This window comes from Benincasa hispida, chromosome 1, assembly GCF_027475165.1.
Source record: "Benincasa hispida cultivar pf3 chromosome 1, pf3_genome.v1.1, whole genome shotgun sequence".
Lineage (NCBI taxonomy): Eukaryota > Viridiplantae > Streptophyta > Magnoliopsida > Cucurbitales > Cucurbitaceae > Benincasa > Benincasa hispida.
The window spans coordinates 12,327,724-12,343,407 of record NC_143478.1 but is presented as its reverse complement, the minus strand read 5'-3'; the positions used below and the strand labels follow the sequence as shown (position 1 = coordinate 12,343,407).

The following is a 15,684-nucleotide window of genomic DNA, read 5'->3' as shown; positions in this document are numbered from 1 at the left end:
GATGTTTTTTAGTAGTAGAATGCACCTTAAAAAGTTTAGAGGTGGTATGTTTATATTGGACAAATTTGAATATATTATTTTTATTATTTCAATTCTAACCATATTTCTGTCTTTTTAAAATACAAGTGAAATTAGGTCACTTAATGGCGATCTATGCTCATTTTTAGCTCCATTTTCAGGTTAACCCAAATCTAGTTTTACTTCTTTAGATTTTTAAAACAAAATGCATTTTTGGATACCTGTTTCTGTTTAGACAGTCACTTTTTTCTTTAATTATATTAGCTATAAAACACGTGGCTAAAAATCTTTAAAACATCACTTTTGTTAGTGAATTTTCAATAACAAGTGAATATATATTTTATTAAGTTTAAATTATAAATATCTAGCATGAGAATTAAAAATAATAAAATAATTATGATGAAAACTATATATATCTTATTTTAGATTAATTCACAACAATATAAAATGACTTGCAATTTTTTTATTTTTTATTTTTTATATATATATATTTGGAATATTTAGAATAGAAATTTTGATGATGACTTGTTTTGCTAGAATGTTTGTGTGATTTAAAAGGATTTATTTAGTGTTTAATTTTAGACTTTTAAATGTAATTTCATATTATAATAGTGATTAAAATCTCCTTTCATGATCACATTCAAACTTGACTTTTTTTTTTTTTTTTTTTTTGAGGATATCATTTTTAATTTCATAAAAATTATTTTCAATACACTTTAATACTTCTGAAAAAGTTTGGTTGAAAACCTTTTTTTAAAAAAAAGAAATGCAAAATTTGACAAACAACCCATTTTAACAATTTATAAGAGTTTAACCTTTACAATTATGAATTAACAAATTTGACAAACAACCTATTTTAACCATTTATCTTAGGAAGAGTTTAACTTAGTTTAATATTTAATTTTCACAACTAACTAAGTTTACAGTTGGAACAACCATTATAATTTTATTTGACTTCTCACTTGATAATTGGAACAACCATAGACAGAAAAAAATTCACAATTTACGTGATAAATTTTAAAAAGAACACAATTTTGATATTATATTATATCTAAAATGATAAAATATATACTTCATTTAATAATTCTCAACTAAAACACTAAACAACTTACTCTAAAAAATAGTGTAATTGTAATTTTAACATTTATGTTTCTTTTTGGTCCAGATGAATGTGATTTTTTTCTCATTATTTATTAAAAATGAATCTCCTTCTTATTTTTAAAAAATAAGTTTCTTTGATACTTTAGAAGTTTTTATAAAACCCCATATAAAATCTTTTCTTTCTATTTGATTTAAAAAGTCAATAACAACTTTTTAATATCAATTACAGATCTTAAGGTGACACCAGAAAATAAAATTTTAATTTAAGAAAATATAAAAAGAATTCACAAATATCACTTTATTAGTTGATTTTACAACGATAAATTTATTCTATCGAAATAAATAAAAGAAAATTTAAAGTATAAAATGAAAAAATGAAAGAGAATTGATATAATAATTGAATCATCACTGAGATTTCAAAAAAGAAAAAAATCATAAGATTAAATTTCTCTTTCTTATTTTCTCTATTTCTTTCTTCATGCATTCATTATAATTCAATTTACTCCTCATCATGAGTTGCAAAGATAGCAAATTTGAGGGGCAATCATCACAAACATATGTGGGTTGTAGCACAAACATCAAATTTCTTATATAAAAAAAACTATAGAAATGGCGATTACTTTATTTGCAATAGTCACATTTAATTTGCTGAAAATGTGTGTTTTTATAAACATGTAGTTTTTCCAAAAGTTTCAAGATGGGGATATAAGGAAAAAATAGGAATCATTAAAAGTTTCACACAAAAAATAATGTATAATTAAAGAGAAGAGAAAAATGTTAAATAAATTTATATATAACATTTGCCCAAATATTGAATTCGTATCTCTCAACCTTTCACTTTAATTTATTCTATACGGTTGTGGCAATTGTACTAGATCGATGGTGACATGACAATGGAAGAGAGGAGACCAATGTAATGACACTGAAAGACCCGTGTTGCGCCTAGTACGGTTGAACCAGAAAACGAAGAGGGGAAAATATAAGAGGAAAAGAAATTTAAAAAAAAAAAAAAGAAAAAATTTGGAAATTACCTAACTAAACACGGTATATTTCAAAGATGCACAACCCATATATTTAGTAAAATATACTTATTCTAACCATTTATATATATATATATATACGAATAAAAGGGAAATTCTTATAAATATAAAAAATCATATCTAAATGGCCAACAAAATCTCAAGGCAAATCCATCCAAACAATTTCGTGTCATTTCATTTTTGGTTGTTAATAATTAGCCACCATAACAATTTATATCTTTGGGTGTTAGTGATGAGTTAAAAAAATGTAACGACTCGACCCCTAGGACTTAAGTTAGGCCGTTACTAAAATACATGCATGCATGGCACTTAAAACGACACTCCTTTATGTTGAAATAAATGCTAAATAGACAAAAGAAGTTCAAAAGCCATTTATTAAATGCAATTGTTAAAACGATAATAGGGTACCCATGATTCGTAAAGACTATTAAAAGTATAAAAAAAACAATCCTTCATAATAAGTTTCAAATAGTAAAACTAAACATTAAGTGAAAAAAATAAGGACTCTAAATTTCATGATGCGGAAGCGTAAAAACTAGTCCCAGTGGCACGATCACGAATTCCGCTGCGCCATCGCCGGTGCATCTCTACCCTTACCTGAAACATCAACATAAGAAAGAATGAGCATGAAATACTCAGTAAGTAACCCCACCACTGGGGTCAGGCTAGGCATCTATGTTCTCTAGATACCCACCTATGGCACATATACACACATGAAACAGGTAAAAGACTGAGTCCTATCCTACTGTTGTTAAGTATGCCCACTATCTCTGGTGAATCCCGAAAGAGACACAAACTGGTGAATCTCGAAGGAGACACAAATTGGTAAATCCCAAAGGACACACAAAACTGGTGAATCCCGAAGGACACACAAAACTGGTGAATCCCGAAGGAAACACAAAACTGGTGAATTCCGAAGGAAACAAAAACTGATGAGCATCTAAATAATCAGTGAGGACATTTACACAGTCTCAACATTCAAAAATCAACACCGTACGAATCTATGACATACATGTAGTCCTCGATACCATGGCTCTACCACATACACATAATCCTCAACAACATATTCTACAACATTCATATATATCTTAACATCATAGTTCCACAACAAACAAGTATGTCTCAACATCAGCAAATCAGATACCAACATATAGAAACACATACCACCTCATACTAACAATCAAGTGCCTAGGTGTATAGTAAACAAATCAGAACTTGTGCCAAAACATACTTTGATTCAGGTCATACTATCAATCAACATGCTAACATTTACCATAACATACACTCATCATGCTAGCATCCAACTAAAGCCTAACCCGTGGACAGTTCCAGTGGTAAGATTACTTACCTTAATCGAAAATCCACAGATAAACTCAGACAACCAAACGATGACCGCGGTTTGAAGAAACGACCCTAACATACGAATACAACCATTAAGGTTCAGTCCAAAAAATAATTGCAACATCTCAGAGTCAAAACCATAATACCCAAAAGCTTACCCAAGGAACTTGATTAACAACCACTCTAAAATCTCCTTCCAACAGATTTTAACTCCCAATGGACGACAACTTAGAACCTTAAAGATACAAGGGTTAAGTCAACTTAATTCAGTAATCAAAGCGTGCCCACAAGCCAACAATAAGGACTATAACTCTTACCAAAACTCTTGTCGAACAATCTTGAATCCGCTGGACAGTCGTGGCTGTAGTTTCCCAAGCTCAAATCTAAAATCAAAATAATGTGACTAATTTAACCTTTAATCCAACTTAGTGGGCATCCAAAATCTTTCAAGAAACCCAACCACAAAATAGATCTTACCAAAAACTAAGCGTCCGACGAAGACCCACGCAGTAGAAAATAGGCAGCGCGACGATGGACGATGGAGAACCCGGCTGGAGGCGGTAGCAGCTCAATCTACTGGTAGACAACGATGGAGTGCGGTAGTTAGGGGCTGGAGTGGCGGCGGTGATTTAGACCGATTGGGCGAGATCGACACGATGGGCGGTGAAGGGAGGTAGTGAGGGAGCCGTGGCGGTCGGCGGTAGGTCTGGCTCGAACGGTGGGCGACGGCGCGTCTGCCAGATTTGGTAAGAAGGGTTCGCCTACCGGATCTGGTGAGGAGGGTGCACCTGTCGAATCCGATGAGGGAGGCGAGTCTCGGTTGTAAGGAGGGCTCGCCGGTGGTCGGACGGCTATGAGGGGTGGTGAAGGTGCGGCGGTCGGATAAAGCAGTGAGGGTGGGGGCGCTCGAGCGAGAGAGATTGCGTGAAGGAGATGGGGGGTGGGTGCTCCTTTTTACTTTTTTTTAAAAATAATAATAAAAGAAAAATAGTATAACTCTAATTAAATCCCTTACTTAATCCACTTTATACCATTTAATTTCTTTCCTTTTCTAAAGGAAATAAATTCTTGCCATAAATTGCCAAATTGAGTTAGAAAAATTGAATAATTTCCATGCCAACACTTAAATCCTCGCACTTAAACTTTAAATTCAAAAATTCCAAATATGCTATTCAACTAAGGACAATTACTGAAAAATAAAAATTACATCATTAATAAATATAAAAAAAGGTGCGGGATGTTACATTCTTCCCCCCTCAAAGAAATTTCGTCCTCAAAACTTCATCATTGAAAAAGCTTAGGGTACTAGGCCTTCATCTTATCCTCTCGCTCCTAGGTGGCCTCCCTGAACTGGTGGTTCTGCCACAGGACTTTCACAAAAGCAATTTCCCGACAGCGCAATGTCCTTACTTCTCTGGGAAGGATCCCTATAGGCATCTCCTCGTAGCTCAAGTTATCATTCAATCGTAAGGGCTCGTAGTCAACTACGTGGAACGGGTCTGTCACATACTTCCTTAGCATCGAAAAATGAAAGACATTATGAACTGAAGACAACGCTGGGGGCAAGGCCAAATGGTAAGCTACAGGGCTAACTCGTTCCAGGACCTCGAAAGGTCCAATGAATCTCGGACTCAACTTTCCTTTCCTACCAAACCTCAGAATACCTTTTATGGGTGCCACCTTTAAGGACATATTCACCCCAGTCTCAAATTCCAGGTCCTTACGTCTTACATCGGCATAGCTCTTCTGTCTGCTCTGAGCTGTCTGCATATGAGCCCTGATATTTTGTATTGCCTCATTCGTTGTCTGCACCAATTCAAATCCTAACAATCTCCTTTCTCCTACCTCATCCCAACACACAGGGGACCTGTAATTCTTCCCATATAGGGCCTCAAAGGGTGACATCCCAATTGCAGATTGGTAGCTGTTATTGTACGCAAACTTCATTAAGTGCAAGTGAGCATCCCAGCTTCCTGAAAACTCTATGGCACAGGCACGCAACATGTCTTCCAGTATCTGATTCAATCTCTCTGTCCGCCCATCAGTTTGAGGGTGGAATGCTGTACTGAAGTTTAATGGGGTCCCCAAAGCCGCCTAGAGACTCCTCCAGAAGTTAGACGTGAAACAAGGGTTTATGTCCGACACAATGGTCACGGGCACTCCATGCAATCTTACCACTTCCTTCATGTATATCTATGCCCACTTATCCACTGAAAAGATGGACTTTCCAGGTATGAAATGTGCTAGCTTTGTAAGTCTGTCTACAATGACCCATATCATCGTGAAACCTTTAACTATCCGAGGAAACCCTACGATGAAGTCCATAGACACATGCTCCCACTTCCATTTGGGTACATTCAATGGTTGTAACAAGCCTGCTGGCCTCTGCCTTGGGGCTTTCACCTGCTGGCACACCAAACACTTACTGACGAACTCCGTATCTTCTTTTTTCATATCATTCCACCAATAGTAACGCTTCAGATCCTGATACATCTTGGTGCTGCCAGGGTGGATCGAGAATAGGGAACTATGAGCCTCTAACAACAACTCATCCTTAATGTCACTAATCGCCGGCACGCACAGATGCCTTTAATAAAGAAGGCCACCTTCTGCTGACACTGAGAATTCGTTATCCTGGCCTGACTCCACCCTACGAACTCTCTCCTCCAGATAACGGTCGTCTCGCTGCGCATCAATAATCTTCTGCCTTAGGCTTGGTTGCACCGACAACTGTGCTAACTGTGCCGTGACCTTCCCCACGACTACTGCAATCTCTACCCTCTCCAGTTCCCTACATAAGTGAGTCTGTCTGGTAATGAGAGCTGCAGAATGGGCCACCTTTCTGCTTAAAGCATCAGTCACTACGTTTGCTTTCCCCAGGTGGTACAAAATTTCACAATCATAATCCTTTACTAGCTCCAACCACCTTCTTTGCCTTATGTTTAACTCCTTCTGAGTGAAAAAGTACTTCAAACTCTTGTGGTCGGTGAAGATCTGTATCTTTTCTCCATACAAGTAATGTCTCCAGATCTTGAGAGCAAAAATCACCGCTACTAACTCCAAGTCATGCGTGGGAGAATTCTGTTTGTGCTTCTTCAGCTGACGTGGAGCATAAGCAACTACTCTACCCTGCTGCATCAAAACACATTCCAACCCCTTCTAGGATGCATCACTGAAAATGACGAAACCACCTGATCCGTCCGATACTGTAAGAACTGGGGCTTAAACCAACCTCTGCTTGAGGTCCTGGAAACTATCTTCACAAGCCTCATTCCAAACAAATGTTGCTCCCTTCCGGATCAACTGAGTTAATGGGGCGGCTATGCGAAAGAAATCCTTCACAAACCATCTGTACTAGCCTGCTAACCCCAGGAAACTGCACACCTCACTGATCGTGGTTGGACAAGCCCAACCCGTAACTTCCTCCACCTTTGTAGGATCCACAGAGACACCTTCCTTGGATACCACATGCCTTAGAAAAGACACCTGCTTCAACCAAAATTCACATTTCGAAAACTTAACATATAGCTTATTGGCCCTCAACATCTCCAAAACTTTCTGCAAATGCTCCTCATGCTCGGCCTCTATCTTGGAATAAATCAAAATATCATCAATAAAAACAATCACGAAGGTGTCGAAGAATTCTTTGAACACCCTATTCATCAGATCCATGAACACTGCTGGTGAATTCATTAGACCGAATGACATTACTATGGACTCATAATGTCCATACCTCAAATGGAAAGCTGTCTTGGGTATGTCACTATCCTATATCCTCAGCTGGTGGTACCCTAACCGGAGGTCAATCTTAGAGAATACCGTAGCTCCCTATAACTGGTCAAAAAAATCATCGATCCTGGGAAGGGGACATTTGTTCTTGACAGTCACCTTGTTCAACTCTCTGTAATCAATGCACAGACGTAATGATTCATCCTTCTCTTTCACAAACAAAACAGGTGCACCCCATGGTGACACGCTAGGGCGAATGAAACCCTTGTCCAACAACTCCTAAAATTGGACCTTCAGTTCCTTAAACTCTGTCGGGGCCATCCTGTACGGAGCCCTCGAAATAGGGGTTGTGCTAGGCTCCAATTCAATGGCAAAATCTATCTCCCGCTGCAAGGGCAATTCGGGAAGATCTTCTGGAAACACATCTGGAAAATCCCTCACTACTAGCTCCGAAGTCAAGGTAACTTCATTCTCCCTGGCGTCCACCACACTGGTCATAAAACCCCAAGCTCCTTGGTCAAATAGCCTACTGACCTTCAATGCGAATATCACCTTGGGTAGGACTACGGTCCATACCCCTTTAAACTTAAAACTGGCTTCTGTAGGAGGGTTAAAGATAACCTCCTTACGAGAGCAATCTATGCGGGCATGGTTAGCAGCTAACTAATCCATGCCTAATATAACATCAAAATCGCACATATATAAAATTATCAGGGTTACATCTAATGTGCGATTGGCTACGTCTATCTGACATGCTTTTATCTTTTCTGTAGATAACATGATCTCTCCCGATGGAGTGGAAATGGACAATGCAAATGGATACGGTTCTGAGTCTAACATGGCATGTTTCATAAATACAGTTGATATAAACGAGTGCGAAGAGCCAGAGCCAAATAAAACAAAAGCATGGTGTCCCAAAATGGGAAGTGTACTTGTCACCACGGTGCCTGACTTCTTGGCCTCATGCCAAGTGGTAGAAAATACCTTTCCCTGCTGTTGCTGGCGGTTCGGGCCTCCCTGGAACGAGCCTACGGGCTGGCTCCTGTGCTCAGGCACATTCTTCCTAGGGCATCTATTTGCCATATGCCCCTTCTAGCCACATCGAAAACAAATCCCAGAGCCAGCTAAACAACGTCCCCAGTGTTGCTTACCGCAAGTGGTGCATATCGGTCTATCCTTCCTGCCATTCCCAGCCTGGGTACTCTATTGTCCCCACTGACGTGGAACATATGCTGTGTTCTGACCCCTCTGCTAATGTTCAAGAGTCCTGTGCTCAACCTTCCTTTTCTGACTTGCGGAGGTCCAAATCTCGAGTGACCTCCTGTATTCCTCTCCTTCCGGAGTCGACATCAATCCTCACAGCGGCTCGCAGTGCTGCAGCATACATCTTGAGATCTAAGGCATGCACCATCCCTCGCATCCCATTCCTCAAGCCCTGAATAAATCTCTCGGTCCTCGCTGTCTCAATGGCCACTAGCTCAGGAGAAAAATGAGACAGGTTATCGAACTCTTACTCGTATTCCTCCACCGACATAATGCCCTTCTTCAAGTTCAAGAATTCTACCTACTTATTATATCGGGTGTTGGCCGAAAAGTACTTTTCATAAAAGAGTTTCTTGAACTGTTCCCAGGTTGCAAGTTCACCTCTAATATCGATCATTTTTTCTGCCGAACGCCACCATATTGCCGCATTACCAGTCAGCATGAAGACTGCGCATTGCAGTTTGTGCTCTTTCGGGCACCTCATAAAACGAAATAGTCTCGATAGACAACAACCATAATTCTGCCTTGGTGGGGTCCCCTAACGATCCATAAAAGGAGCGAGGGTCATACTTTCGGAAATCCCTCAGATGTTTGGCCTCAAGAGACAAGCCCTACGTGTTCTTGTCCTGCGGACGAGTTTGTTGTAACGGCTCGGGTGGCATCGGTTCCTCCTAAGCCTGAGTCTGGGTAGCCTGTCCTACCATCGTACTACAGATCAGTTCCTGCAGCTTCCCTATCAGAGCGGTTGCAACAACTTCACTAATTTGGGCTTCCATTGCCTTTTCATCCACTTGGGTCATAGGCGGAATTGGCGCTGTCGGAGCAGTTTGACTACTCCCTTCTCTCTCTGCTTGCATTTCTTCTCTAACTGTTTTCTTTGTTCTACGTTTAGGTGCCATGTCCTGTCATAAATTCGTACGTTAACTAACTATTTTTGGGCCTTTCTCAGGCATCATGCATTTAAAATACAACATCACTATTCTCATATATGCATTGAAACTTTCATTAATAGAACGTACCTGGCGATGACAAGGAATCTGTTACTGGCCACAGGGACTATCTAAACTTACGTAGTAAGTCAGCCTACAGAACCCAAAATATAGGCTCTGATACCATCTGTAACGACCCGACCCTCTAGGACTTAAGTTAGGTCGTTACTAAAATACATGCATGCATGGACTTAAAACGACACTCCGTTATGTTGAAATAAATGCTAAATAGACAAGAGAAGTTCAAAATCCATTTATTAAATGCAATTGTTAAAACGATAATATGGTACCCATGATTCATAAAGACTATTAAAAGTATAAAAAAAACAATCCTTCATAATAAGTTTCAAACAGTAAAACTAAACATTAAGTGAAAAAAATAAGGACTCTAAATTTCATGATGCGGAAGTGTAAAAACTAGTCTCAATGGCACGATCATGAATTTCGCTGTGCCATCGCCGGTGCATCGTTACCCTTACCTGAAACATCAACATAAGAAAGAATGAGCATGAAATACTCAGTAAGTAACCCCACCACTGGGGTCAGGCTTCTATGTCCTCTAGATACCCACTTATGACACATATACTGAGTCCTATCCTACTGTAGTTAAGTATGCCCACTACCTCTGGTGAATTCCGTAGGAAACACAAACTGGTGAATCCCGAAGGAAACACAAAACTGGTGAATCCCGAATGAAACACAAAACTGGTGGATCCCGAAGGAAACACAAACTGGTGAATCCCGAAGGAAACATAAAACTGGTGAATCCCGAAGGAAACAAAAACTGGTGAATACCGAAAGAAACACAAAACTGGTGAATCCCAAAGGAAACACAAACTGATGAGCATCTAAATAATCAGTGAGGACATTCACACAGTCTCAATATTCAAAAATCAACACCGTACGAATCTATGACATACATGTAGTCCTCGATACCATGGCTCTACCACATACACATAGTCCTCAACAACATATTCTACAACATTCATATATACCTTAACATCATAGTTCCACAACATACAAGTATGTCTCAACATCAGCAGATCAGATACCAACATATGGAAACACATACCACCTCATACTAACAATCAAGTACCTAGTTGTATGGTAAACAAATCAGAATTCGTGCTAGAATATACTTTGATTCAGGTCATACTATCAATCAACATGCTAACATTTACCATAACCTACACTCATCATGCTAACATACAACTAAAGCCTGGCCCGTGGGCAGTTCCAGTGGTAAGATTACTTACCTGAATCGAAAATCCACAAATAAACTCAGACAACCAAGCGATGACCGCAGTTTGAAGAAACGACCCTAACATACGAATACAACCATTAAGGTTCAGTCCAAAAAATAATTGCGACATCTCAGAGTCAAAACCACACCAAAAGCTTACCCAAGGAACGTGATTAACAACCACTCCAAAATCTCCTTCCAACAGATTTTAACCCCCAATAGACGACAACTTGGAACTTTAAAGATACAAGGGTTAAGTCAACTTAATTCAATAATCAAAGCGTGCCCACAAGCCAACAATAAGGACTATAACTCTTACCAAAACTCTTGTCGAACGATCTTGAATCTGCTGGACAGTCGCGGCTGTAGTTTCCCAAGCTCAAATCTAAAATCAAAATAATGTGACTAATTTAACCTTTAATCCAACTTAGTGGGCATCCAAAATCTTTCAAGAAACTCAACCACAAAATAGATCTTACCAAAAACTAAGCGTCCGACGAAGACCCACGCAGCAGAAAATAGGCAGCACGGCGATGGACGGTGGAGAACCCGACTGGAGGCGGTAGCGGCTCAAGCTACTGGTAGACAGTGGTGGAGTGCGGCGGTTAGGGGCTGTAGTGGTAGCGGCTATTTAGATCGGCTAGGTGAGATCGACACGATGGGCGATGAAGGGAAGTAGTAAGGGAGGCGTGGTTGTCGGCGGCAGGTCTGGCTCGAGCGGTGGGCGACGACGCGTCTGCCAGATTTGGTGGGAGGGTTCACCTACCAGATCTGGTGAGGAGGGTGCGCCTGTCGGATCCGTTGAGGGAGGCGAGTTGGGTTGTGGGAGGGCTCGACAGTAGTCGGACGGCTGTGAGTGGCGATGAAGGTGCGGCGGTCGGATAAGGCAGTGAGGGTGGGGGGCGTTCGAGCGAGAGAGATTGCGTGAAACAGATGGGGGGTGGGTGCTTCTTTTGATTTTTTTTTTTAAAAAAAAACTAATAATAATAATAATAAAAGGAAAATAGTATAACTCTAATTAAATCCTTTTCTTAATCCACTTTATACCATTTAATTTCTTTCATTTTCCAAAGGAAATAAATTCTTGCCATAAATTTCGAAATTGAGTTTAAAAAATTGAATGATTTGAATATTTTCCATGCCAACACTTAAATCCTCACGCTTAAACTTTAAATTCAAAAATTCCAAACATGCTCTTTAACTAAGGACAATTACTGAAAAAGAAAAATTACATCATTAATAAATAATAATAAGAAAAAAGGTGCGGGATGTTACAGAAAAAGCAACCGATACAACAGATATAGGAGGATCAAGACCATCCTGAAATGGAGATAAAAAACTTCATTTTAAAATTCTTTCCATAAAATTCTGAAAATGAAAAAGATGAGATCAAAGAAAAGTAGAAATTTTTGTATTTATTATTTGAAAATTTGGTAATTATAATGTGAAGGAATGTGTCTGTATGAGTGAGGCAATTTTGTAAAAATTCGAAAGGTGCGATATTGTATGCTACAATGTGGTGTCAAAATAAATTATATTGAAAGAGGGAAAATTAAGACTTCTTCAAAAATTTAAAATGGCAAAAAAGGAAAATGAAAATTCTCCCCTTATTGCCCATGTAGATATAGATTTACAAAATTGGGACCTTTTGAATAAATTTTCGAATGAAGTGTTTGATTTGTTTAACCACCATGAGGTGTTTGGGTAAGGAATATTCTAAGATTATAATTACTACTTCTTGCTAGAGTGAATACATTCATCATTTTTTTTATTCTTTGTTACAGTATTTACTATTTCTTTCTCAAACTAAAATAATTTACACCCCAAACACATACTACCTGTTAAGAAAAAAATGAAGCCTAACCAATGCCTATTTTCTTTGTTTTATGCTTAACTCTTAAGCAAGTCTCTCATTGACCAAAATGGAGTTGAGTAATGATGAAGAATGAATTTGGGGCGGTGGAAATTCTTTTATAAAATGCAAATTAGTAGTGGTTTTTTACAAGCAGTGTGTCGAGAGTTTCTTAAGCGAACACACACATATATATATATGTCGTCGAATTGATTTCTTTGTGTTGTCTCACAGTGAGCATTTTTCTTCCTCTTTTGAGAGTTTTGTGAGCTTTGTAAGAGTGATTTGTGAGCAGTTCTTTTGAGAGAAAAGTGAGAGAAATAATTCTTGAGCATTGTAAACTCTTGTACTCTTCTCCTTGACTATTTTAATGGAACCTGCATCGGTAGCAGAGAATTGAACGTAGCCCACACTGGGTGAACCAGTATAAACCAGGTGTTATCTCTCTTCCTTTAAACTTGATTTATTATCGTTCTTGTTACTTAAAAGCTTAAGCTGGTTTATCTATTCTTTTAAGCCATTGAGTTACAAATTGTTTATTCTGCATAATTTGGAACTCGAATTTGATCTGGGTTTGTTGGATAATTTATATTATCTAAATTTTAGTTGATTAATTTAGATTGATATATTATTATCCTTTATCAAGTGGTATCAGAGCTGATTGAATTGTAGAATGATGTCGGAAAGAGATGAAAGATTGGTTATTTTCAATGGATCAGATTTTTCTTTCTGGAAGTGTCAGATATTATATTACTTGCATTTCAAAGTATTGGATTTTCCATTAGAAGGAAAATTTGATGGCATGGGAGAAGTTGAATGGAAGAAATTGGACAGAAAGGTGTTGGGGACTGTTCGCCTGACTTTGACAAAAAATGTGCAAAGCAGTGTAGCGAAGGAGACAACCACAACCAGACTGATGGCGACTCTATCTAACATGTATAAAAAGCCTTCAGTAAACAACAAGGTGTATCTCACAACCAAATTCTTTAATTTGAAAATAGCGAAAGGTACATCTGTCACTGCTCATTTAAATGAATTTGATTTGTTGATAAATAAATTGGCTGATGTTGAATTAGAATTTTCTGACGAAGTAAATGCAATATTGTTGTTGAGATCATTCTGATAGTTGGGAAACCATGAAAGCCACACTTTCTAATTCATGTGATAAAGAGAAATTGCAGTTTTCACAGGTTAGAGATTTTGTGCTCGCAAAAGAGATTCACAGAAAGGACACAAGTATTACTTCTACTTCTAGTTCAACATTGAATGTGGATGGAGGAAGGAGTAATAGCAAAAGTCGTGGAAACAGAGGGAAATCGAAAACAAGAGAGGCAAGTCCATAAACAACAGGTTTGAATGTTGGAACTGTGGTAAGACTGGACACTTGAAAAGAACTGCAAAGATCAAACCGGAGTGAGGAAAATGAAGCTGGTGCAAATATTGCTACCGATGAAATTCAAGATGCTCTGACTTTGGCAGTTGAAAGCACTCACGATACATGGATGCTGGAATCAGGTGCATCATTTCATACTACTGGTCAACGTGACATTTTGGAAAATTATGTTGCAGGAAATCATGGAAAAGTATATCTTGTTGATGGAGAACCTTTGAACGTCATTGGGATTAGTGACGTGAATATAAAATTGGCAAATAGTTCAATTTGGAAAATTTGCAATGTACGCCATGTTCGAAATATGATGAAAAACCTGATTTCTATAGGACAATTAGACAATGAAGGATGCGACGTGTTCTTTGGCAAAGGAAACTGGAAGGTTACCAAAGGTGCTATAGTAATCGCTCGAGGAAACAAGTTAGGAACTCTTTACGTCAACAACAGTGACAAAAATATGGTGGCCGTTGTTGATAGTTCGAGTCAGACTAATTTGTGGCACAACAGACTGGGACATATGAGTGAAAAAGGTATGAAAATTCTTCACTCTGAAGGAAAGTTACTGGGACTAAAAGCAGTTGAACACAAGTTATGTGAAAGTTGTGTATTTGGGAAGCAGAACGTGTTAGTTTCTAAAAGACTGGAGCAACGTGAAAACAAACAAAGTTTGAGTTAGTTCACACAGATGTATGGGGGCCTTCTGAAGTATCTTCTCTTAGCGGTTCCAAATATTATGTGACCTTCATTGATGACTCAAGCAGGAAGGTATGGACTTATTTTCTCAAATATAAATTTGAAGTTTTCTATGTTTTCAAAACTTGGAAGGTTATGGTTAAGAATGAGACAAGTTTGAAAGTTAAAAACTTAAAGTCAGACAACGGTGGTGAATATGTTGATGGAGAATTTAAAAAGTACTGTACAAATAATAGAATTGTGATGGTAAAGACCATTCCAAGGACACCATAGCAGAATGGTGTGGCTAAAAGAATGAACATGGCACTAAATGAACATGCCAAAAGCATGAGATTACATACAGGATTGCCTAAGACATTCTGGGAAGAGACAATCAACACGACAACCTATCTAATCAATAGAAGTCCGACCATATCTCTAGACTTGAAATTGCCTGAAGAAGTCTGGAGCGGTAAACAGGTAAACCTTTCTCATCTAAAGGTTTTTGGTTGTCTATCTTGCATTCACATTAATGCTGCAGACAGGAGTAAGTTAGATGCCAAATCCAAGAAATATTACTTAATTGGATATGGTCGTGCTAATATGGGGTATAAGTTTTTGGGATGACCAAAACAGGAAGATACTTAGAAGCAGGAACGTGATCTTTAATGAGGAAGTTTTGTGCAAATACAGAAAAACAATTGATTCTGATATAAAAAACAGTAAAGAAGAGAAGACTTAATATATAAGTCTTCCTGGGATTGAGACCAGATCAACAAAAAGTGAAGATCAGAGTACAGTTACTCCTGAAGAACCGGTACAAGAGTCTGAAGAACTAGTTCCAGAACTTAAGGAACCAGTTGCGATACCTAATAGACCAGTTGTTGAGCCTGATGAAGCTCAGAGAACACCATCTATAGTAATTAGTGTTGGGGTTGATGCCTTAAAGTCTCGTGTCCTGTAGTTTGTTAACAGCTTGTACGAATGCTTGTGTTGTTAATAAATGATATTTACTTCACATATTTTATTTTGCTCAGTTACTTTTT

At 38.2% G+C, this 15,684-nt stretch overlaps 1 protein-coding gene across 1 annotated transcript; it reads right to left on the bottom strand.

Annotated features, from left to right (window-relative positions):
• Positions 1 to 6,089: 6,089 nt before the first annotated feature.
• Positions 6,090 to 8,312, bottom strand: LOC150038242 (uncharacterized). Its single transcript, XM_090312505.1, has 4 exons — positions 7,982 to 8,312; positions 7,521 to 7,867; positions 6,885 to 7,088; positions 6,090 to 6,632 (listed from the first exon to the last, which is right to left on the bottom strand). The coding sequence occupies exons 1-4, from the start codon at positions 8,310 to 8,312 to the stop codon at positions 6,090 to 6,092; spliced, it is 1,425 nt and encodes a 474-aa protein (XP_090168631.1).
• Positions 8,313 to 15,684: the final 7,372 nt, after the last annotated feature.

Excerpts from the sequence above, each read along its gene's own strand:
- LOC150038242 (XM_090312505.1), bottom strand. The coding sequence starts at position 8,312 with ATGGCAAATAGATGCCCTAGGAAGAATGTGCCTGAGCACAGGAGCCAG. Across the intron at positions 7,089-7,520 it reads CAGAGTTTAAGGAACTGAAG|ATAGAGGCCGAGCATGAGGA; the intron begins GTCCAATTTTAG and ends ATTTATTCCAAG. Across the intron at positions 6,633-6,884 it reads GTCCAACCACGATCAGTGAG|CAGGGTAGAGTAGTTGCTTA; the intron begins GTGTGCAGTTTC and ends GTTTTGATGCAG.